This window comes from Ciconia boyciana, chromosome 10 (genome assembly GCF_034638445.1).
Source record: "Ciconia boyciana chromosome 10, ASM3463844v1, whole genome shotgun sequence".
Lineage (NCBI taxonomy): Eukaryota > Metazoa > Chordata > Aves > Ciconiiformes > Ciconiidae > Ciconia > Ciconia boyciana.
The window spans coordinates 38,754,718-38,779,306 of NC_132943.1; the positions used below are offsets into that span (position 1 = coordinate 38,754,718).

The 24,589-nt window shown below is 42.5% G+C and overlaps 1 protein-coding gene across 1 annotated transcript in view; it reads left to right on the forward strand.

Moving 5' to 3' along the window:
* MAP2 (microtubule associated protein 2) overlaps positions 1-24,589 on the forward strand; it is a 72,404-nt gene that overhangs the window by 42,272 nt on the left and 5,543 nt on the right. The window contains exons 8-11 of the mRNA XM_072874978.1: positions 265-399; positions 4,654-4,715; positions 10,261-10,414; positions 12,675-13,018. Of these exons, the coding sequence (XP_072731079.1) occupies positions 265-399; positions 4,654-4,715; positions 10,261-10,414; positions 12,675-13,018 (695 nt within the window). The remainder of the gene's footprint in view (positions 1-264; positions 400-4,653; positions 4,716-10,260; positions 10,415-12,674; positions 13,019-24,589) is intronic.

The window sequence follows — 24,589 nt, forward strand, 5'->3', positions numbered from 1 at the left end:
CAACTATATGAAAAGCCATGTGCAAGGCTCACTGCTCCACCAGTCCTGTTTCATTGTAGGCATCCCCACTGATCGCTGGGTAACACATCTGAGGTTAATGCACCAGTGCTCCCCCTCTTCTGACCTAGGATTTGTTCACCCCAGTAGAAGTGACACATCGGGTTGGAGTTGTGGAGCAGTGGGCCTGCCACTTGATGTATTGTCATATGAAACTGTTTGCTGGTTTTTTCCTGATTCTGTGTTTTTGTGTTTTCTTGTCCATAGCAGTGTATAAGAAAGCTGAACTTGCTAAAAAAACTGAAGTTCAGGCCCACTCTCCCTCCAGGAAAATCATTTTAAAACCTGCTATCAAATATACTAGACCAACTCATCTCTCCTGTGTTAAACGGAAGCAGACAGGTGACTGCGTTCTGTTCAGTTATGCAATGTGGCTGGCAAACATAGACATATTTTTTTTTGTAAATCTCATGGCTATAGCAGCTTCTCTATTGTTTTATTTTTTCCTGCAAGAATATCAGTCTTCACAAATAGTATTGCTTTTTTAGTGTTTTGTATTGTTTTTCTTTTCTTCTTTCATTCTTGGTATTTGTTTGTTTTGTTTTATGGAGGCCATGATCATGTATGCTTGTCATTGCTTGGACCTCCAAGTGCTGTGGTTGTAACTTGGCATCGTGCTTATAGTGTGGTGTTGTAGGAATCTCTACTCATCATTTTGTTCTTTTTTTTTTTTTTAATTACGCTTTTTTGGTTTTTTCTGGTGGGAAAATGTTGACAGCTTAAACCATGGTATGCATTTCCATTATTTTGCTTTTTTACTCTCATGCATAATAAGAAGTGTTTCAGACTTATATTTTGTTGATTGATGTTATCTGCATTGACACTTCCCAATCTGTCACTGATGTTTATGCTGTACAGTCAAAATCCACAGGGGGAATCCAGCCACATGCAGCATGAAGCTGAGAGAGAAGAAATCTGGGCTCACACTACGAATGCATTCCAAGCAAAAATCTTAATATTTGCTAGAGGAAGATGAAAGGACGGAACAAATGATTCCTGTTACATCTTGATAGGTGTATCATTATTTAGAGGACCAAAAATAACACTTTCAGCATTTTCATCATATTACTTGTTGTTACTGTGAGTTCAGGGTGGAAAGATGAACATCTTGACTTTGCTGGTGATCTTAAAAAAAAAAAAAAAATTGCTAAAAGAGGCCAGGTTTTCTGCATGTAACGTAGCTGCATGCTGCAGTGCGGTGGTTCATGAGTGAAACTAGGGCTATTAAGAGAAGAACCATGACCAGCAATGCAGAACTACATAGGCCTCTTCTCATGGCTTAGAAATTGAGAACAGGATTTATTACCCATCCTATAGTTAAACAGTGCAATACCAAAAGTGTTCTTAAGAAGTCACTCCCATCCAGTTTTGCACCAGAGTCACTCCTGTTCTAAATTTAGACCAGTCTCAGCATGGAGGTCTGACTAGTGAAAATACAGTAAAAGGACAGTTAGGCGAGGGTAGTTTTAATACCATGCCTCAACTATATGAAGTGTGTATTGTCTCCTGGTTGTACTCCATTAGGACAACAGAACTAAATTCTCTGTTCCGTCGCCTTGCTCCTGTGCGGGAATCTGGCGCGTTTACTTCCCCCCCTCACGAGAAATGGAGCCAGGAAGGAAAGGCTGATCCAGGCCCCTCTGTGTTGCAGTGATGGCTCCTCCTCAGTTTGCCATCTCTAGGCTGTCCTAACTTGCACTCTGGACCAGAACTACCCAAGAGTGAGGAATTTTAAGAAAGGATTAAAATAACTCTTCTTGCTACCTCTTGCTGTTTGCTGAAGCACAGCTTGATCAGCTCAGAAGTTATGACCCATAATTCACATATTCTTTCAAAAGACCCAGGGGGTTCAATAAGTGGGGGAAATGGGGGGAAAAAGTGTTGGCTTTGTAGTGTTCTCAACTTCGTCTACACTTCTACAGCCATGTGGTCAGTGCTGTCTTGCCCTCAGATACTCTGCCACTAACTCCTCTGAACTATTCTGGCCCAGTAGCATCCCAGAGAGGCCTGAGTCATACCGATAGACTCGCATAAGGAAATCTGCCCAGTGCCTTAAATGCGTGCTGCCTGGCAACTGACAGAGCTTTTTCTCTCTCACTCTGACATCTAGTGAAGCAGATATATTAGTCAAAGTGAAAAATGCAATACAAAAATGACCTCCCAGTACATTTAAATCCTGAGATGGAGAGCAACCAGAATAATGGACCTAGATTGATCATAAAATTTGCAGTAATGTGGGTTGAACTTTGAGGTTTGGGCTCTAAAGCAGAGTAGCTTGAACCACACTACAAAGTGAACAAAAGTACCTCTTAGAATGTTTCACCACACTCAGTGTTGCTGGAAAATTCACAGTGTCCCTTACTTTCTTCTATCTCACCTTTTTATACTTACTGATGGGACTTGAGGGGAGGCCATGTGAAAGGATATCACACAGCACTGCACTCTAAGAGTGTAGGCGGCCATATGTTAACCTACATATCCCTGAGCCTGAACCAGTCATCCAGCTCTTTCCAGAATCTGGAACTTAGAGGGACATTGTCTCTCTCACCTTTTTCCTTTTACGTAAAATATAGCACCGTTTCTCGAAGCCAGTTTCGACTGTCAGTGTATCTTATTTGGAATGGTCTTGTCAGCTTTAGTGATACCTGGCCAATGGAGCCCCACCAAAAGTCCCTTGGCAGTGTAGTCTATACAAGTTTGAGAGTATTGCAGTCAGTTAAAACCTCTGTGTTGCATTTCCTGTGACTTTAAAATGAAACAAGTCTAGTCATAAGTGTCTACAAAAAAAAGTTAATATTTGCTCATGTTTTCTGCGTAGTGGCCCAGGAAATGACATCTTTCCCCTATTTTCCCCTCAATACCAGAAAAAAATTCCCTTGTCACTGTGAGGTAAGCACTGGCAAAGACTGGTAATTTACAGTGCCATATCCACAAGGGTGGGACTACTTTCTGAGAGACTCATCCTTGCCATTTGAAAAAGAAACTGCATGGCCAGTTCTGAGGAAACAGTTGTGAAGTCTTGGCCTTGACTGATGTAGTTCATGAGCGAAACCTCAATCCAACTCATGTTTTGTTAGTGGCTGTGTGACGCCGCTGCCATTGTGCCATCAGAGGAGTATTTATGGTGGCAAGGCCAGGACAATTACCTGGGTATGAGCAGGAGTCACTATGTGATATGCTTCTGTTCCTTGTCTTCAATTCTGGGGTCACCCCCTGAGGTAAAACATGTTTGTTGTGTATTTAAACTGGCATCAGAGCCTGTAGAGATCTTTTGTTCAGATGGAGAAGTTGTGGTGCTTTCAGGTAAGTCAACACAAGCAGCACAGCTATTCTTTCCACTTCATAGTGGTGGCTGGTTAGGGTTCAATACCAAGGGAAGGAGGAAAGAAGCTATTTTTGATTATTTAGAAGAGATGCAAAACAGACCAAAACCAGCAGTAACAGATGTGGTAAAATGTGATGCAGGAGGACTGTGCTGTACTTATTACAGCTGTAACTTATTACTGTTACAAATTCAGAAGAACTGAAGTACGCAGTTATGTATTCTTTTTCTCCTCACAAGTGTTGTCTCCTACTCCTTCAATTTTAAAAAACAGCAATGAAATTATATTAATATGAGGGCAGAACTAGAGTGGGAAGTGTGCCAGAAAACCAGGCATCTCCTCACCACCCCTGGGAACTGCACAGGGAGAGGAGAAAATTAATCGGTTCTGTCCTGTATGATGTGTTAGCATTGCTTTTACAGTTGGAAGACAGTTGGGTTTACAGCAAAAGGTTGTCATCTGTGACCACTGTCCTGCTTCTGCATTTACTAAGGGCATCCTGGCACAGATGCCAAAAGATTTCACATCTAGTTTTTGTGTGGCAAATCACTTCCTGAACAACAGTGTTGGGGTGAGACTAATAACCTGCTTTCCAAAAACCTGCCCCATTCCAAAACTTTTCAAAAGAATGGAATCTAAGTCAGAGAAAAATCTTACCTCAAACCATGTTGTATCAGATAAATGAAATACTGAATTAACATACTTGATGTCCCAGATATAATTTGAGTTGCTAAAGTCTGAGGACTTAGCTGAGCCATGGCACACTGACCTTGTTGACACAACTAGGATGATAATTCAACAGTGAATCTCTCCCTTTCCATTAGGAATGTTGGCTAATATTTTGAAGAGTGGTGATTTCAGGGACCTCCCTTAAAATTTTCATTTGTTGGTTACTTAAAGAAGCCTGATTTTTAGAGGACAGTCCTGAAAATCAGGATGCTAAGGTGTCTGAGGATTGACCTTCAGAACTAGAGCCTCTTCTAATTGTCAACTATTTCTTCAACTTTTTACTGTAGTTTCCAGACTTCTAGGAACATGAATACAAAATTTCAATTTGTTTGAAATGTGCAGAATATGATTTTATCTCAAGTATGATGAATATGGGATGTTTTTAAGGCAAGTACATTTCTGCATACAGTTCACTGAGAGTAATTCACAAAGTAATTGCTTTGCACGGTAGTTCCAAGGCATTTAATTGTTCTAATAAGTGTACTAAGTGGAAATGCTTATTATTTTTGTTTTTAACTATCAAGTCTTTCTTTGGGTCTCTCAGCAGCAGGTGGTGAAACAAACCAGGCTCCTGGTGTATTTAAACAAGCAAAGGAAAAACTCTCAGTGAGTATAATCATCTTATCATTCATCTTTATAATCTCCTTTTGTCCCTATTTCAGATCTTTTTGTGTTAATTCAGTACATAATTGTGCGTTCCATTTAAAATTTGTGTTCCATTTAGAATTTGTTTGCCATATTCATTATTCATTTAAAAGGGTAATTAAAACCACCTTTCCTGAATAACCTCTGAATTACAGTCGCGGGTAGTAGATGATGACAGTTTGCAGATCCATAGGGGGCACACAGACTCCAAACTGCAGGAGTTGGATGTTGTTCAGCATTTTGAGCCAGGTCACCCTCTGGGATAAACTGTGTACCTGGGCCCTTTCTGCAGCACCTGACTTGTGCGGCCACCTTGCTCGATTGCTATGCAGGCAGAAACCCTCCGCCAGGACTCACTGGATGTCTTCCGATGCACCATTACATAGCCATGCACTCTGCAGAGGTCATGCCTGTGTAGAAGTTATTGGCCAGTAGCATTTTATATGTGATTAAGTGCTTTCCGAATGGCCATTTCCTGGACTGCTGATTTCTGTCTGTGTTTTAACCTGACAGTTACGTGCCCTGCCTTCAGCTGCTCTGCAGCCTGTTCTGCTCCCTGTGTCTGGCTCTCCTCTGCTGAGTTTCCTTCAGCAAATACTGCAGTGCCTCTCCACCCTGCTCCCATGCTGACCTTACGGTCTTCCGGTCCCACCACTCCAAAATCTCCAGGAAACCAACCTCCTTTCACTATCCCCTATGCAACTATTTTCTACATGACAGTGACACGTGCTAATTCACATCTGCAGCACAACTATACTTTGTCATTGTTAGCCATCAGTAACAATGAAGAAGTTCCTTAGGATTCCTCTAAATTTCCTAATATATTCCATGGCTGATTTGTTTCATCTGTCTAATCCGATCATCAGTTCTTTGGGGAACAGAAAAACACATTATTTATGAATCATAAGAAATGGTTAATGATGATAGCAGTGTAACTGATTGGAGGCTTTGGAGGAGCTGTGAAATTTGGACCTGAATTCAGCCATGGATTCTGGGATTTCATGTGGTTTTTCAGGTCTGACCCATTTCAGCTCCTAAATGGGAAACTGCTAGAGCTTCTTTACTAGTACAGTAAGAAATATCTGGACAGGTTTCTGGTCTGAGTCAACACTATGGTTTATTACTGTCTTTTCTTGGGGAGTGATCAACACTTACGCAAAAGAAGTCAGTACTGGCCCATTTTCAGAGTCATCCGTGTTCATGGAGCGCTCTAAGTACAAGCACTGCAAAATCATTCTCTAAATTATCTGCTTTCTCTACATCTTTCTTATTCCTGTCCCTTACGTTATGGCAAAGATCAGAAGTCTGTCCCCAGCTTACTTTCCCTGTTGCCTCACTTCTCTGATTGCCACATTCACGCATCTCTTGGACATTTTTTCTTCTGTGCCTTGGCTTCACCTCTGCTTTTATAAAGACCTCTCCCTTTTTGTTGTTGTGTTTCTTCCTGATTTTCAGCTTTTATGTCCTCCAAGTGCAGCTTTTTCCTCTCTACTGGTAATGTTAGATCATCCAACCCGATCAGTTTTGTTATCCATCTTCAAACTACAGTTTACATACTGCTTTGCAGAACAAGTTCAGGAAAGGCTAAGCAGTTCCATCTGCTGGAAGGAGCTGTGTACCTGCGAGATGTTGAGAACATCGGTCATGTGTTAGGAACACCTCTGAAATAAAGTGAGGTTTCTGTATCCCAAGTTCCGCAATCCCTGAGTCATAGTCAGGGTTACATAGATCTTTGTCCTGTGGACAGCTGGTACTTCAGGCAACATTAATTATAACAGAGGTCAAAGGTAATGTATTGCTAACAGAGAATAAGAATAGTTTTCTGGGTAAAGCACAGGCAGGGATTGAGGCATTTGGTTTCTTTGCTTGCCTCACCAGCCTTGAGCATGTCACTGAAATCTGGTTGGGCCAGATTCTGCTGCTGTTACTGATGCTAAAAAGTGCCTTGCTCCCTAAATAACACTGAGGGGATCTAGACTGTGATAATCTCAGAGCAGTGCATTAGCTCAAGGTCATGCCTTTTCCCCAGCTGTTCCACTGAAAGATCTCAGTCTCGTCCATCTTTAGCATCCCCATTAGATGCACGTATTCATGGAGGACACTGTATGCAATATGAGTGAAAAGGACGAGGGCTCTACATTGTGCCTAGAATCTTAATCTGTAAGAGTTTTCCAGTCTCGTTAGGGGAACCATTTTGCATGACCCGCAAGTTGAAAAAGGTGAAAACCACTGAACGAACATTTGGGCCTCAAACTGTGCGTGCGTAGTTATATCTCAAGTTCAGAAAACCAGGTGAAAAGTGTTTGCAGAATGTCTGCTTTTTGGAGCCACCCAATGTAGATACCCAGCTTCCACAGAGTTTCAGCATCAATAAACACCTTAGTGGATTTGTAAATATGGCCCAAAGTTTTACAAGTGGATGGGACCCATAAATTGCACTATGACATATCAGTCAAAGTCTGGAGAAGCCTTTGATGTGACAGAAACACATATTGTTCAGTTTCTGTTTAAAATAATTATTCACTGATTTTATTCTGTGTATTCTCAGACAGTGAAATAAGTATTAAAACAAAGAGATGTAAATATGTTGCAAAGCTCATTCTAGGAATATATTCTTGCTAGTAAAGCACTTCCATCCTTTGAACTGATTTCTTGTCTCGCTCAGTAGAGCTACTTGATATGGATGATGATATCCAATAGAAGTCTTCTCAGCTGTGTTGTAGGACTGGAATTGTTTGTTACACAGTTCTGCAACTCTTAATCACGTTGATGATGTCATGGATGACATTCAGCACACCAGCCTCAGTTTTCTGTAGGCTGGGTATGTAGCCTAAGCCAGATGCCTGTCAGTAGAGAGTTGACATCCCATTCTTTTCTCATTTTCTAACAAAGACAACTTAAGGAGTAACTCAGACACGTTTTCTGAACATGGAGAGAATCTAGGTGACTGACTTAGATCAAATGCCAGATTTTTCATGGCTGAAGTTCTGTACCAAATCCCATAATTACAGGCCCATTGGGATTGGTCCTATGTGTAACTCCATGCTTGTATGAATACAGAGAGAATCAGGACTACATTGCCAAGATAAAAGCCTTGCAATTGTTCTTTGTAGTATCAGTTACACCCATGGGAGAAGAAAAAGTGTTGCTTAAGCAAGCAACCTATTCTCTTTCAAGGAAATTCCTTTTTGCAAGGAAGCTTTTGTTAGGTGCTCCTAAGTGCCAACAAAGAATTTTCAATCTGTCCTATTGATGTTTAATTGTTCTTTCAATGGGGTATTATCATTATTCAGAATCAGACAAGTATCTGATCACAATGACATAACACGTCAACCTTTTAACCATACATGGGTTTCCTCATCCCAGGACTCCACATTGTCACTCTATAGAGTGACACCAAATGCACAGAATACGGCGTTGGGCATGCATTAGGGATTTTGTGTGTACACAGTGGCACAAGAAGCAATACTGTCATGTCATTCTGCCATTGTGGGAATACTGGTGTAACTTTGCTTTTACGATTCCCACTGTTTTATTCTTGACTGTAGCCTGGAGGGATGTATTTCAAATGCACAACAGTTTTAAAGGACTAGGATCTCTTGGTTCTCCTGTAGTTTTACACTTGCTTCTAATGCAACCAACCAGCAGTCGTACCAGTTAAATGCCGTACCTGGCACCAGTTTTGTCCTATTAACACAAGACAAAAATAGCATCTGCAGAAAAAGGCACTTCCTAGAGTCAGTAACTGTCCAGACCCAGATGGTTTCAGTCAAACAACACAGAACTAAAACTTTCATGCATGTCAGAACTGCATAGACACCATTACCAGACACAGGAAAAGTATTAATTCATAGCTTGGCATTTTTTTTGGTCCATGTTGCATGTGTTTTCCTTTTGTCCAGCTTCATGTTGTGTTTTCTTTTGTTTGTTTTCTCATGACTAGACTGCCTCTTTGTCAAAGATTCCTGCCTCAAAGTCTAGAGCAAAGTCATTGCTTCCTCCAAGACCCAGCTCAGCTTGCTCATTAACTACTAAAAGGGCCACTTTTCTCGATACAGACAGTTATTATGTACGGCCCTCCTCAGCAGGCCCAAGAGACTGCTTGCCCTACTCAAAATCAGATGCTAAGGTAAGGTAGCAGAGTTGGTAGAGAGAGTTAGCTTGGAGATGTGCAGGTGAATTCCATGGATCACATTATCTCCCCACTGAATTTGAGTAATTCTCTGTGAAGCTTATGTGGGATTACTTACATCCAGTGGCAGGAAAACCAGTTATCAGGCTACAAGATTTGTGCTACAAAATGGATAAAAACAAAGGAGATTCTCCAGAGGAAACATAAGTGAAATAAGTTAAACTAGAAGGACATATCTTCTTTCTCTTGATGATATGGATGCTGCTTCATTGACTGCTAAGAAGTTGCACCCATTTGCACGTGGGTAAGTGGCAAAGAACAGCAGTACTAATGTGCCTTCCAAGTTTAAAAAATGTAATTTTCAACCAGTGAATATTCTCTGAAAACAAATTCAGTCCCCAGTGTAGGAGAGTACAGTTCTAATCACCAGCAATAAGGGCAGAAGCCAAATGTTCTAGGAACCTAATTTGGTCTATGCATGGGACCACGTTGAAGAAGTTGCAGTTTAATTTAAGGAGATGTTTGGCAGTCCATCCTAGCTTCCTCATATTTACATTTCACTTGTGTTTCAAATCTACTTGATGCTGAGTTGATTACTATCCCCATTTAAAAACTGTTTTCACTATTAACTTCCATTTTCTGTGTAATGCTATGCTTGGTTTGTCTTTTACTGGTTGGGACCATCATCATATTTGCCTTTGGGAGGTCTGTCTGCTTGTGCAAGACTGTCTTTGGCTGCCCATCCCATAAGTTCAAAAATATTCTAACATACATGTTCATTGCTCTAACCCTGGTAAAAAGAAGGTATCTGCTGATTTCAAAAAGTAAAAAGATTAGTATGGAAGGAAATAAGAGAATACACCAGAATTAATAGTTCTGCACTCAAAAAATAAGCTGTAGCTAAAAATTTTTCTCTGTAAAAAAATTTAAAGTTAGTGTTTGCAAATGCAAAAATCACACATCACCTAACAATATAGTGTGGGGTGTATTCTGAGCACCAGTACTGCAGTTACTTTGCAGGTAAATTTACATAAGAATTTCACACCTGAGCTTTTTTACTTTCAACTTGCACTAAACAAAACTTGTTCCTTATTAAGAACCAAATGTGGAATCCATCCATATTTAGATCCAAGAGTATCTGTATGTGCCTCAAGTAGCTCAGATGATGACTATTGGGTGTTTTGATGCAGTAAAGAAGCACCAGAGAGCTAAGCAGAGTGTGGGAGGTGTCTGGATCCCCGCAGCTTTCTGTGTGAGTAGTAAACTGGGCCCATAGGATGAGGTTTCCCCCTCTGTATATAGGTTGAGAGAAATCACAGCCCAGAGAGTGAGTTTTGAAAACTAAACCTTCCTTTTTTATTTTGCTACTATTAGGATGGAGTAAGCAAGAGTCCTGAAAAGCGTTCCTCTCTACCAAGACCTTCCTCTATCCTTCCTCCTCGAAGAGGTGTATCAGGAGACCGAGACAGAGAAGAGAACTCTCTCTCCCTCACAGCTTCCCTTTCCTCTTCAGTACGACGGACCACCCGTACGTTTTTTGGATATTAACCCTTTCCTACTGCTGTGAATGTCTCCCATCCTTGTTAGATTTGTCATATTGCCATAGCATCACGTGTCCCTGCCTTTTACACAGAGGGGTAGGTCTGAGGCGTGCTGTTGGAAATCAGAGCCCCGCAGACTGTTTTTGTTCAGATACCAAGTGCTGAGCAGCAAGGGCTTGAAACCAGGGACAGGATGCACCCTTTCCATAGTCTGCAATGCCCAGAGCTAGGACTGCTGCTCAGACGAGTTGCTAATATTAGAAAATGCCTTTGCAGGAAGCTCAGAGCTGGTTAAGATATTTAACACAGGGCATTTACAAACAGCAGCAAGAAAAATGAGACAAACCCGAAGTAGGCAATATAAAATATTCTGATGGATCTTGGAAAAGTGAACCTAATATTATAGTCATTAAATTGCTGTTTCACAGTAATGATCTCCCTGTATTCTAATCCTAGGGTAAAAACTCTGCTGAGAATTGAGATTTTAGCTAGTGGAGTGACTCATTGAGGGAAGTTAGGATAGTAAACCAGCAAGGTCCTTTTATGAGGACCAATATTAGGAAATCACAAGCCAAAAGAAATTACAGGACAAAGAGAATTCTACCAAATACCCCCAGAACTTTTAGGTGGATTTGCATTCAGCCCAGGCCTCAGAACCTGGATGTGGCTCCCTGCTTGCCAATAGGAATTCCTCTGGTTTCTCTCTTTAGAAACCAATCTCAGCCCCTTTTAAGACAGCTTAAGGGAAGTAGATGATTAAATTCTACAAAAAAAGTCCTTTGAAAGTCTTGGGTGATGCTCCAAGGGTAAAACAGAGACCCTTTGTAAGCAGAGTGACCCCCAGCTGGCACAGCAGCCCATTCTGCTGACTAGGAGTGAGAGACCATTGAGCATTTGCCAATGTGGTGAAGGGCTGAGGAATGAAAAATAAATATACCAAAGCTGCAGGGAGCTGGAAAAAAAAATCATTCCCTTTCTGTCTCAGTTGGTATAGTGAGAAGGTTCTGGTTTAGCATTGGTTTGGAAAGAAAGAAACCATTCAGGGAAACTGGAGGCGAGAGTGGGGCATGTTCAATCTATCTAATGACTCACGTAGAGCAAAGAGTTTCTCCTGGACCCCAGGGGCAGCAGTTCATTGCATTTGGTCCACCACCATTAAATAAACAGAATGATTAACAAATAGTTTAAATAAGATTTTGATTAGTCCCAGTGGATGCTCTAGAGAGGCCCATTGGATTTGTAATTCCTGAACGTTTTAAAGGTGAAAACATGTATGCACCCATTCGGCATTGGGGTTCTCAGGCTTTGGGGGTTGGTTTGGTCTTTCTCTCCCCGAGTATTCTCAGCAAAGCTTTGCTTTAAGCAGCATATGGAGATATCTTGGCTGCTGTTCGTTTGTGTTTGAGAGTTACCAGCAGAGCTGGCTGCAGAAAGCACAATGCCACTACTAAACTGATTCCTGTGCTCAGTGAAAAGGACTGGCAATGCCATAAACACTGAATGGAGCTGCTACAAAATGTTACAGTATTTATTTGTTTTTAACTTGTGTGCAGATGTAACTAGAATGTGACTTTTAATCAAGGTTGCCTTCTGTAATTGGTTTCTTTCACTGCACTAAAGAAAAATAGCAATTGAACATGAGGGACATCTGCCCATCCCCACAACAGAGCTATGACTTGTTCACCAGCTGAATGCTCACCCAGGGTTCAGCTGCAGACACCAGATTACCAGCAGTGGTATGTGACCAGCAGCAGCCAGGCACTCAGAGTCTTTAGTTTCAGGATTACAATCAGAATTTTCCCCACCCTCTAGTTTAATGCCCATATCCATTGAAATTGGTGACAACATTCTTACTGGCTAGTCAGGTTGTCAGATCAAGTCCCAAAGGTTAGATTCCAAGGGTGCTTCTAGTCCTTTCCCCAAGATGGAAATCGATGTGATATTGTGCCTTGTTTAGGGAGCTTTGCAGGAAGCATAGGTGTTGTGGGAAGTGCACCTGTGCTACAGAGCAGAGAGCTCAGTCACCATGTGGGCAATGTACTAGCTCAGCCACACGTAACAAGGTAACTCCTGGAAGGCTGATGAGCAAAATAAGACATAGAGGCAGACATCCAGCTGTTCCAGCACTAGCAGAGCCATCTTAGAGCTGTATCTCGCTTGGCACACAAGGATGCAGTCTTGGGAGGTACAGAGGGAAGAGGAGCTGTATTTCTGTGGGTCTAATGCTGTTTTTTTTCTTGCATGTAGGATCAGAGCCAATTCGTAGCAGAACAGGAAAAAGTGGAACTTCTACCCCCACTACTCCTGGCTCCACTGCCATCACTCCAGGGACACCTCCAAGCTACGCCTCCCGTACCCCAGGCACTCCAGGGACACCCAGCTACTCCAGAACCCCACACACTCCTGGGACCCCCAAATCTGCCATACTGGTACCTACTGAGAAAAAAGTTGCCATAATTCGCACTCCTCCTAAATCTCCAGCCACTCCGAAGCAGCTACGAGTTATTAATCAGCCTCTACCTGACCTCAAGAACGTCAGGTCCAAAATTGGATCAACAGATAACATCAAATACCAGCCCAAAGGAGGGCAGGTAAGGATTCCACTCTTTATGTTCATCCATATGTGATTTAGTGTTATGTGTGCACCTTTGGGATAGGTATGGGGTGGGAGCCACTTTGAGTTGCCCTGCAAATGCTGCTTCTATTGTCCATATACATTGGTTGTTTAAGTGATGTTAAATGGCAGTGGCCAGGACAATTTTCAGAAAAGTATTTTGTCACCTGAAAACTAACATTGCCTCACTGAGATCAGTTGAAAAATTTGAAAGAAGAGTTTGCATTCCATGCCATAGATATGTTTCAGCCTGAGTCTCAGCAGTTGCTGCTTACTTAGTCTTCATCAATACCAGCAAATGAGAGAGATTTGTTTTAATTCAAGCAAGTTCAAATTCAACCTAGATAGATATTGGCAGGATTGCACAGCACCATGACCTTTTCCTGTGTCATTTTATGTGACGTGCATTGTGTTGTGTGATGTTAATGAGGGTTGCAGCCTCCAACCTGGTAAATCCACCTCAAGTTAAAGATGATGGGAGGGGACAGATATTAGACTTAACTGTTTTTCTTGCTGTAGGGTTTAAATAAGCAGGAACAGGGCTTAAATTCTATAAACTGGAGAATGTATATAAAATAAGAAAAAGTGAACGTGTAAGAAGGCAGATCCGGATTTTCTGTTCTCACTGTCTGAAAGAACAAGAATTCAGGGACATGTTGATGCAATTAAAAGCTGGAAAAAAGAGATAGTTTCATACCTTGCAGAGCTATGCAATGAAGCGCATTGTCATGAGGATTGCTTTCTGCTAAAGACTGAACATATGTGTAGGGTAGCAAAATCCCCTGTTACTACAGACAGAACTTACTAAACTTTGGAAAGGACAGTAAATATGTAGGCTTTAAAGCTAAGCAGAAGCTTTGGGAGACAGAGGAAAGATCAGACTGGAAGTACCATAAATCTGCCTGAGGTATGGTTTTTATACCTTCCTCTGAAGAGTCTCTGCTTGATGCCCTACCAAAGCAGAGCTATGGCCAGAGCTGGAATAGTCTTCTCTCATTTTTGGGCAATGCAGAAATGGTAACAGACGGCATTAAAAGTCAAAATTATGTCCAAGCAATTTGTTTGTCTTTCTATTGGGAAGAACTGTCGTTCTGGCTTACAGGATGAAGCGGTTCATTTTATTAATGTTTGAAGAGTTATAAAACTGTTTATAAACTGAAAGAAATCCTATTTTATTGAGAAGCAAAGAGGCTGAATGAGGAAAAAAAATATCGCTTACCAACATTTATGCTAAAAATATGGACAACTCAGTCTTGTGGGTGTAAACAATTATGTTGATTTATTTTTTTGTAAAAAGTACCTGTGCATTTCATACTGATTCTGGACACAACCCCATGATGAAAACACCCAGTGCCCCCAGCTCCCTTTCACTTCCCTGACATTGCTGAGTTATAGCAGTGGCAGTGTGAGTGCTTTATGAAAGGTTCACTTCTCAGCTACCTCCAGGGATGGGACATCAGGGTGAATAACATGCTCCCCCATTCAGCTGTCCTGAAAACAAGACATTCCAGAAAGCTGGGTTGCACAGTGTTTCCAGATCAGATACTTACATATATATATGAGTTTTGGAATACAGAGTGGAACGTACAGAACAGTGAGGTTTGCCTAATGCTACCTCAGAAAAAAATAATAAATTGGATCAAAACTTAACATTGCAACCCTATGCCTACTGCAGGTCTTCCAGAGGAAAAAAACAGGCTCACATATTTCTTAGGCATTGATCCTGTTTTCATGGTAAATTAACACATTCAGTGCTTTCCAGGGTTTGGACAGTAGCCAGTTACTCAGATAAAGTCAAGAAGATAATGCCTCAGCAAAGGTTCTTCTGCCTTTATTTTGACAAGTGTCTGTGTAATTATTTTGTGTGGGAGTTCAACTCCCATTTGACGTATTGCGTAGCAGATGGTCAGGGTGCGCAGGGGCTCCAGGAGACTTGGAACAAGTTCAGAGTGTGCATCTGGATTAGCATTCCTCGTAACAAGCCCAGCTGCTGGACATGGGGCTCGAAACCAGCACCATGTTAGCCTGTCCTCCTCCTCCCTGTTACTCTCTGTGGACTATAACAACCATACAAGACCAGGGGGCCACAGCAAATTGTATTTCTTTGTAAACACCATGCCTAGACAGCTACATTTCCTTAGCAGTTCTACAGAGTTGCACGGAGTCTTTGCTGAGTAGTGAAGAATGGCACAGCAGCGGGCATTTCACTCTTTCAGGGATCACAGAGGAAATCTGCTGGGTGGACATAATGTCACTGAAGCTAAAGCATTTTTTAATTCCCAGTGGTATGTGGCCCCTGAGCTGTGGGTTGGGCAAAGAGACACTCACTGAGTTTTTCCTTTATGTCTCCTTTATGCCATAGTTGCTCAGTCTAGACAAGAGGTTTTAGGATTAATTCTTTTCCAACTTCGGCAGTTGAATTTTATAGGGTCTGTAAGAGGAACACATGAAAGCTAATTTCATTTCCTTGTGTCTGCTCACTTCTTTAATGTCTGGTGGCAGACATTGCACTGGCTAAAATGGGCTGTTATCTGCTATCTGCTTTTAGTGATGATACATGAAACCAACAGAAAGCTGCTCAAGTTTTATAACCTGAACTGGAAGTGCTGATAGCAATAACCACAGGAAAAACAAGCAGACAAAAAGCCAGCATATATCTGGGCAAGTTAAGTACATAAACATGACATGCAAATCACTAAAGGAATACAGATATGCAGCCCAAAAGTGTCATTTGGAGACAGACTATCCTTTTACCAGAGGCATATTTGAACCTAGCACAAGGTCTTTTCTTAGCTTACAGCTGTTGTAGAGAAAGCAGCCGCACTCTGAAACTGCCAGAGGCTGAGGTGTAGAAATGAAGAAGCAGGGGATGTCTGAATGCTAAATAAATCAAGAAATGCAGTGCTTCAGCCTTGAATTTCATCAAAAACTCATCAGACGGCAGACTGATTTTACTTCAGCTCTGACTTGCTAGCCACAGAAACAAAGAAAAGGAGAGAAATTGCTCCACCTGATGGGGGGGTTGGGCAAAGAACATACTTCTATGGGAAGAAGCAAGCTAACTTTGCACTGCATTAAGGTCCTACTAGGAATAGATGGCTTGAGATGTGTTTAATTGGTATTCTGCAGTCTGGAGAATGAGGGCTTCTCCGCTCTGTGATGCAGCCAGTAGGTGGTTGTCTGGTTTTCTCTTTATAGTAGAGTATGGTGAAATGTATCATTCTTGGCAAAGCTCAGAGGCGACTTGCTCATGGGTATGTCTGCTGGGCTTCAGATGGATTTTCGCACCGCATCAGCTGTGGAGGAAATGCTGTGCTTTCAAAAGTAACCCATTTGCATCTGTTATTTCTCAGACAGCCCAAGGGAAGCATGGGGGAACTGGGAGAAGGGGTTGGAAATCTGTTTCAGATGCCAAGAATGGAGTTTTTCTTTTCTGTTCAGATTTTTTTTTTTCTTCTTCATTTTTCTTCTTCTTTCTTCATAGGCAGAACAAGTTCTGCCTATGGATGTGGTTTGTACCATATCAGAGTACAAAAGTGCACCAATTGAATCTTTCATTACTGACCAGACAGAGTATTTATAAAGCATCATAGGCCAGCAACCAAGGATAAAGCCAACCTAGATATCTTTTAATTTAATCTTAATTTAATCTTACTCTTAGGCTGGGTAAAATACTAGCTGGAAAACTCTCTGGCCAAGCCCAGAGAGTTGTGGTGAATGGCGCTAAATCCAGTTGGCGACCAGCCACAAGTGGTGTTCCCCAGGACTCAGTTTTGGGGCCAGTCTTGTTTAATATCTTTATCAATGATCTGGACGAGGGGACTGAGTGCGCCCTCAGTAAGTTTGCAGATGACACCAAATTGGGCAGGAGTGTCAATCTGCTTGAGGGTAGGAAGGCTCTGCAGAGGGATCTGGACAGGCTGGATTGATGGGCCGAGGCCAATTGTATGAGGTTCAACAAGGCCAAGTGCCGGGTCCTGCACTTGGGTCACAACAACCCCATGCAACGCTACAGGCTTGGGGAAGAGTGGCTGGAAAGCTGCCCGGCAGAAAAGGACCTGGGGGTACTGGTTGACAGCCAGCTGAATATGAGCCAGCAGTGTGCCCAGGTGGCCAAGAAAGCTAATGGCATCCTGGCTTGTGTCAGGAATAGTGTGGCCAGCAGGACTAGGGAAGTGATCGTGCCCCTGTACTCGGTGCTGGTGAGGCCGCACCTCGAATACTGTGTTCAGTTTTGGGCCCCTCACTCCAAGAAGGACACTGAGGTGCTGGAGTGTCCAGAGAAGGGCAACGAAGCTGGTGAAGGGTCTGGAGCACAAGGCTGATGAGGAGCGGCTGAGGGAACTGGGGTTGTTTAGTCTGGAGAAGCAGAGGCTGAGGGGAGACCTTATTGCTCTCTACAACTACCTGAAAGGAGGTTGTAGAGCGGTGGGGGTTGGTCTCTTCTCCCAAGTAACTAGCAATAGGACGAGAGGAAATGGCCTCAAGTTGCGTAAGGAGAGGTTTAGATTGGATATTAGGAAAAATTTCTTTACTGAAAGGGTGCTCAAGCATTGGAACAGGCTGCCCAGAGAGGTGGTGGAGTCACCATGCCTGGAGGAGTTCAAAAAACATGTAGATGTGGCACTTCAGGACATGGTTTAGTAGGCATGGAGGTGTTGGGTTGATGGTTGGACTAGATGATCCCAGAGTTCTTTTCCAACCTTAATGATTCTATGCTTCTATGATTCTATGAATTTACGATCCAGTCTGCAGAGAACAGTAGGCTCCTGAAGTGTTCCCTGCCTCAGCTACAGCCTGCCAGGATGCAAAGTCAGTGCAGAGGCAGACAGGTCTGGTGGCCCACCAAGAGCTGAGCACCTCCTGGGAGAACTGCAGGTCAAAAGGGTATTCAGCAATTTCCCCTTGAGACGGCATGTTATAACTCCTCATCCTCCTGTTTCACGTGTCTTTGCACCATGTTACAAACACTGATGACGGCCCGAAAATTAATGTGAAGATCTAGATTATATGCTATTGTTGCACTGGTTGATGAAGAGTCTCCTAAAAGGCAGTGGAGAATATAGGCTTAACAAAAAGTGAGGTCTGAGTTGTTACTGGGTCCCATTCTGTCTCCCATCTCCTTTGGCACATCATGCACTTTTTCTCCAATCCATTGTGATCTGCGACATAAGTGAGCCCACACTTTGAGAATGTCCCTGCTCAGGACAGTGATGAACATAAATGAGCTATAAGGTTCAAGCTTTGCTGCTTTCCCAAACCAGAGCCACAGGAGGCAGCTGTTTAGGGTGGATTGATGTTGTAACGTGGCTGTTGTTGGAAGTACTTAGCTAATGAGAGACTGGAAGGCAATTGTTTCCACACTGTTAGCGGCATTCACTGGAATAAGTTTGTGCATTTACCAAGTCAACAGTTCATAACTGTAAGATAAATTCATCTCTCTCAGTCTGCTTTTGTTTCCTTTATACATTCCCTGTTTTGTGGATTTGCAAGACATTTGAAGGGATTTGTTCTGGACTGAAAATTAGAAATTAATTCATCCCTTGTTAATTGCAGATCTACAAATGCAAAGAGAATTTAGGAGTTTCAGGGACAACTTCAAAACTCTGTCACAGCTCAAAACCATAATTTTTAAATTTTTGAAATTTAGAATTTTGGCTGATCATTGCAGATTGTACAGAAATAACATCTTGCAGCTCCTGTGTTCAGACAGCACTCATTTAATGGAAGGCTTGCCCGAGTACAGTCTGTACAGTTAAGCCTTGAATTATTCTGGATAAAAAGCAAGCTCCTTCTTCCTGACTCATATTTTAGAAAAATGAAGCAATCGTTGCCAGGATCTAGCGAGTTTCAGAAAGTTTCTTTGAGGAAAGGTGTTTGGTTGGTAGAAACGAGCAGGGCATTGGGACTTTCTGTGTGGCTGGGACAGAGTAACATCACTGCTGTGCCTCAACCATCTGTAAAATGTGCATCATGCTCATTGAGGACAAACTGGGAACCACAATCAGGAGGGTCATAAGCTGTCTGATGGGGCTCTAGCCAGTAACAAAACTTCCACCGACTACAGGAGCCGTAAGTCGATGCTTCTCCCTTTTTTGAAGGCAGTTAGCAGCAGTGCACTGATTTTTGCCAGTCGGATGGGGTGTGTTCGATCTGTCTAGCTGGAGTTGAAGGTATCACTTTCTGGAGAATTCAGTATCTTTCCACCGACTACAGTGGCAGCTTAAGCGACCAGTTCCAACTCTTAGCTGGCTAATGTTAGGGGAGACAAATCCCATCCATGACGTACCATACGTTGTTGGTCTCTTGTTAATAGCAAGGGGAGAAGCTGTATTTTTTTCTAGAGTAGACTGAAATTACCAAGACATAAATTCCTGTGAAAGTCTGAGTCATCCCCGCAGCGAGTTCAGCAGAGGAGGTATTTTCAGCTGAGCTCTAACTTGTCTAGATCTTGGCAATAAAATGGGGAAGGTTGTTCTTTTGGGAAAAATGTTCAGGCAATACATAATCTGCATCAGGGCTGTTTAGTCATATAATAGTGTTCTGTCTTGCACGGAAAGGTGAGAAAAAGAGTTTATTTTGTTAGATGGGAAAGGGCAGGAAAGGAAAGGATAAAAACCTTAGTTCTTATCTTGGAAATTTGGATTTGAACAATAAAAAGGGATGCTAAGGGACATACCTGCTGAGCTTTGGGAAAGCCAGCTTGCATGAAAAGATAAACACAAGATATTTTTTTGAACTTAAACTGAACAACCTAATTTTCTCCATTATGCTGGAGTAAAGAAAATCTAGACATAGTGACTCAAAACTCATCTCTTCTTAAAAGATAAGGAAACTGATTTGAAAACTGATACTTGATGCTCAACACTTGATATTTGAAGCTATTAGTACTCTTTCCATGAGTAGGGACTGTTGCCTCTAAAATTTAAGTATCAAATTCTAGTTTAGCAAAATTTGTTTGGTTGTTTTTTTGTTTAAGGGAGTACTAAAACAAGGATCCTGTGTTTTAGCTGAATTAATTGAGCTCCTAGGATCTTTTCTATTTGGTGTGCGTGAATCTCCTTCAATTTCTTTTACTATTCTTTTGATCAGCTCCCCAGATTTAGTGAGGAGTATGATTACAGAATACGTGTTACAGTTCATCTGACGTGGATCTTGCACTTCCTTGGGCTGTCTGTTAAATTTAGCTGTTGTCTCTTGACTATAAACTCTTTGGCATGGAAAGTGGCCATTTCGCTTTGTATTTCCCAGACAATTATGCAAAACCTCTCAGTGTTTCTCTGTAGGCCTTTCTCCCTTTATTGATAGGGACATGCCTAGTTCAGTGTGGCCACCTTATTAATTAGATGAATACAGTGATTTGCAAATAGGTAGAAAAAAGCTTGTAAATCAGCCATCGTTGTCCTATGCAGGTATTAAAGACAAGGCTGATTGCAAGACATCTATTTTACTGATACTTCCCATTGAAAGTACCTATTTTCAGTTGTTTGTAATTGTTTCACAGTTTAACTGCTCAGGCTGAAATATTACATGCTCAGTGTCTGCCTCTGGGTACGTTTTTAAAAGTCAGAAATTAACCTATCTTGTTCACCCTTTGCTAAGAGCAAGATGAGGATGGTACATTATTTTTCCTATGCTATGTCCAGTGCAACCTTTTATTTTGAATCTCACTAGCTTGTAGGCTGGCGGCTTCACTAATGTGTATATCCAGTAATTTCAGGCGTGCAAAGGCTAAACATGATCGCAAGCTCTGTTTGTAGATGTGGAAAGTCTGAGGCGCAGTCTTTCTCTTCAAGGGCTTTGCTAGGCCAAATGAATATCCTTCCCCCTCCCTTTCCTCTACCTGTAGCCTCTGCCAGGAGCATGAAAACTGTAGTATCATCTGTCCTTGACAGCATATAGATTTGGAAGCACTTAGAACTGCCTCTTGATTCTAATCAGGTTTTAACCTTAACCTTGCTTCCTATGCAAGACCAATTCTTGTCTCGCTCAATCCCTGTGTTCATCAGGAGACCAAACACTGAAATAAAGTCTAGTTCCGGGGATGTAGCTGTGTCAATCACTCTGATGCTGTGGTAAGTACAAAGAACCTGCCCTCTTTGATAAGTTGTTAGGAGTCTGAGAGCTTTTCCCAATATCACAGCCCCACAGCATGTTCAAATGGCAAGTGGAGCCAAGCTAGAGTATTTTAAAATGCTTTAGGCAGTGTTTGTGGTAGAGGTTCTCAGAGGCCATAATTGCAAAGCAGGGATAACATAAATCATCAGCTGCTTGGAAAACATATTCAGAGCCTGTAATTTTATCAGCATCACAATTTTTGTTCTTTGAGTATCTTTGTTTTGGTGTGTACCAGGGTAGTAAGCCACAGGAGGGAAGCTGTTTATGGATTCTCTGCCCAGATGCTGATAAGTTACGGGCTTTCCCTCTTGTGAAAAGCAGCTGAACTGAATGATTCTAGGCAGCAATGGAACATAATTCTTTCTCTTTCGTAAGCACTTTTCAATCACTGATCTTGTCTTTAGCAGTGAGGCACAACTGAACTACATTCTCTCTTGCATTTCTTTGCCTTCCCCTCAGTGTTTCTACAAATTTTTGCTCATCTTGAACACAGTGGTGCGGTATTGACAGAGGAGAGTCTGCTCCAGGTCCCTGGACTGGAGACTGTTTGTCCTGGTTTCGGCTGGGATAGAGTTAATTTTCTTCCTAGTAGCTGGTATAGTGCAGTGCTTTGGATTTTAGTATGAGAATGATATTGATAACACGCTGATGTTTTGGCTGTCGCTAAGCGGTATTTACATTGGTCAAGGACCTTTTTTTTGTTTTTTTTTCCCCAGCTTCTCATGCTCTGCCAGGCGCCCAAGAAATGGGAGGGGGCACATCCAGGATAGTTGATCCAAACTGACCAAAGGGCTATTCCATACCATATGATGTCATGCCCAGTATATAAACTGCGGGAGTTGGCCGGGGGGTGGCGATCGCCGCTCGGGGACTGGCTGGGCGTCGGTCGGCGGGTGGTGAGCGGTTGTATAATTTTATTTTATTTTATTATTTTTTTTTTTTCCCTTTCCCTTTTGTTTCCCTCCCTTGGGTTTTGTTCCTCTTTCTCTCTCATTGTATTCCTTCTCAGTATAATTCATTATTATTATTATTATTATTATTATTTTGTTCCAATTATTAAACTGTTCTTGTCTCAACCCACGAGTTTTCTTACTTTTGCTCTTCCGATTCTCTCCCCCATCCCACTGGGGGGGGAGTGAGAGAGCGGCTGTGTGGTGCTTAGTTGCCAGCTGGGGCTAAACCACGACACTGTTGTACATGGAGACTTTGAAATCCAAATTCACTTTCTGTGAACTATAGGGAGGCATATATCTAACTGAGAGATTCACAGGTATTGCCAGCCTGTCACATCTCCTCATGTTAGCCAGCGTAACCCAAAACATCCCCTCTGATCTAGTGTAGTTGTTGCCCTTGGACCACAGCCCCTTTGTGTTTAGATTGCTGGTCAGGCCACTGTGTGTAGGACGGGAGTTAGAGTTTACCCTGCTGAGTGCAGATCAAGATATGCCTCATCTAAATGAACTCTGAGAAAAACACCTTCAACACTTGGTTTCCTAGCAGGCTACCCATAAATGCCCTGCATCTCTTGATGGTTTCACAGACAGCATTCAAACAGCACAGAAGGTATTGGAGCACAGTGTCTGATTCCTGCTGGGGACTACCTAGAAGTAGTGTGAGTCAGTGAGGCTGTACTGTGTCTATGTCGGCACACAGTCTGCCCTGGACTTCACTTCTGGACTACTGCTGAGGAATCATCAGAGGACACAGTGGGGGTAAGGTCTATAAGACTTCCAGGGCTTCAGACAGAAGCCATTTTTATCCTTGGGCAGTGCAGTTTTGTGGGATAAACCCAGCATCGTCTGTGAGGCTTAATTTTTCCACTGTGGTTTAACTTCATGTGGATATGACAAACGCTGAGGAACCTCAGCTTGGTCCTGATCAAAATACCAACTTCCAGGCCCTGTCCAGCATACCTGGGCAAACCAGCATCCGATCGGAAGGGAGTGTACACATTTCAGACTGGCAGGTCAGTGCAAAGGTTATGAGGGAGCCTGTCAGGACGTTATCTTGTTGGGATGTTGAGTGAGGATGAATAGAAAGCAGTCCTGTTTCTGCCACAGACTAAAATGTTCCCTTTCCTGAATGAGAGCATGAGGAGACTTGGTCTTTCATTTAATGTGCAGCACAACTGAAGTGCATATATGTACATCCCTACCACACCTCCACCCCCACACAAGATGTACATACACATTCAGGAACACAGAGACCTTCCTGGTGAGTCATGCTGTCTCTGTCGCAGGCAGCTGCATCATCTAATTCCTTTCATCAAGTGCCATCATAAAACTTTACCATTTTCTTGTCGTAGCTCTGTTCCCTTGGGAGGCAGTTCCAGAGCCTCCCTGCTCTGATAGTTACAAATTTCCCTCTAGATTCCAGTTTCAAATAATTCACAGTCAGTTTACATTCTTTGTTTGCAAGCCAAAGTTTCTCTTTTGCCTAAATAGTTCCTGTCCCTCTCTGGTACTCTCCCTCTGATGTTTACAGTCTGATTTCTCAAAGGAAACAAAGCTCCTGCAGTCATGCTGTCTGGCTGGCAGTCTCAGCCCTCCTCAACTCATTTGTAACTTGTTGGCCCATTTCAACCAGTGCTGGCAAGGGAGCAGTGGTTAGAAACACAGGTGGTCCCTCCAAGTTGTGTGATAGTTGTTGGCTGGATATGAAGCAGAGACTCAGCAAAACAGTCACTGGGGGAAAGGCAGTGATAACTCAGCCCCTTCTCCACGATCAGAGACAACAAACAGCTGGCCAGTTGTGTATTGGCTTCTATTTGCCCAGTCTAGCAGACCGGGGAGAAAGCCTGGGAGATATTGCTGGCAAGAGGGGATAGGGCTTGCTGAAGAATATAGGATGGAGGGATTAAGCAGTTTAAAGCCTTAATATATAGGAAACAAGGCTCCATTAGTTTGTGGAACACTTAGTTACAGGGGGCAGTCATTATTTAAATATGTGCAGGGGTATTGATACATTCCAGGAAAGGGAGAAACAGATCATCAGGGAAAATGTGGATTAATGCAGTTCCTCCCTGTGCCAGATGACCAGCAGAACACATCCACATCACTCAGCTCACTTCAGCCTTCAGCATAGGACATAAATGATACATAGGTCTCCTGCTGGCCCCTCTACACAGGGGTACATTTCACCCAGTGAGACAGAGAGAATAATTGAGATGATTGGTCCTTTACATATCTGCTAGCCAGGTCCATGGGCCATGAGACTCATAAACTGTCAGACTTCCGGGTGCAAATCAACCTTTAGGCACTTGATCAAAGGCACCCTCTCAACTTATCACCTTGCTTTGGCTCCATTTTTAAGCTACAGGCCCCCAGTCCACAGTGCTGAGGTCTTGTCATGACCCCTAAGTCAGCATTTTCAGAGCAAACGCATCCCTGTGGCCATTGCTAAGAGGTGCTGCTGATCCATTGCTGAGAGA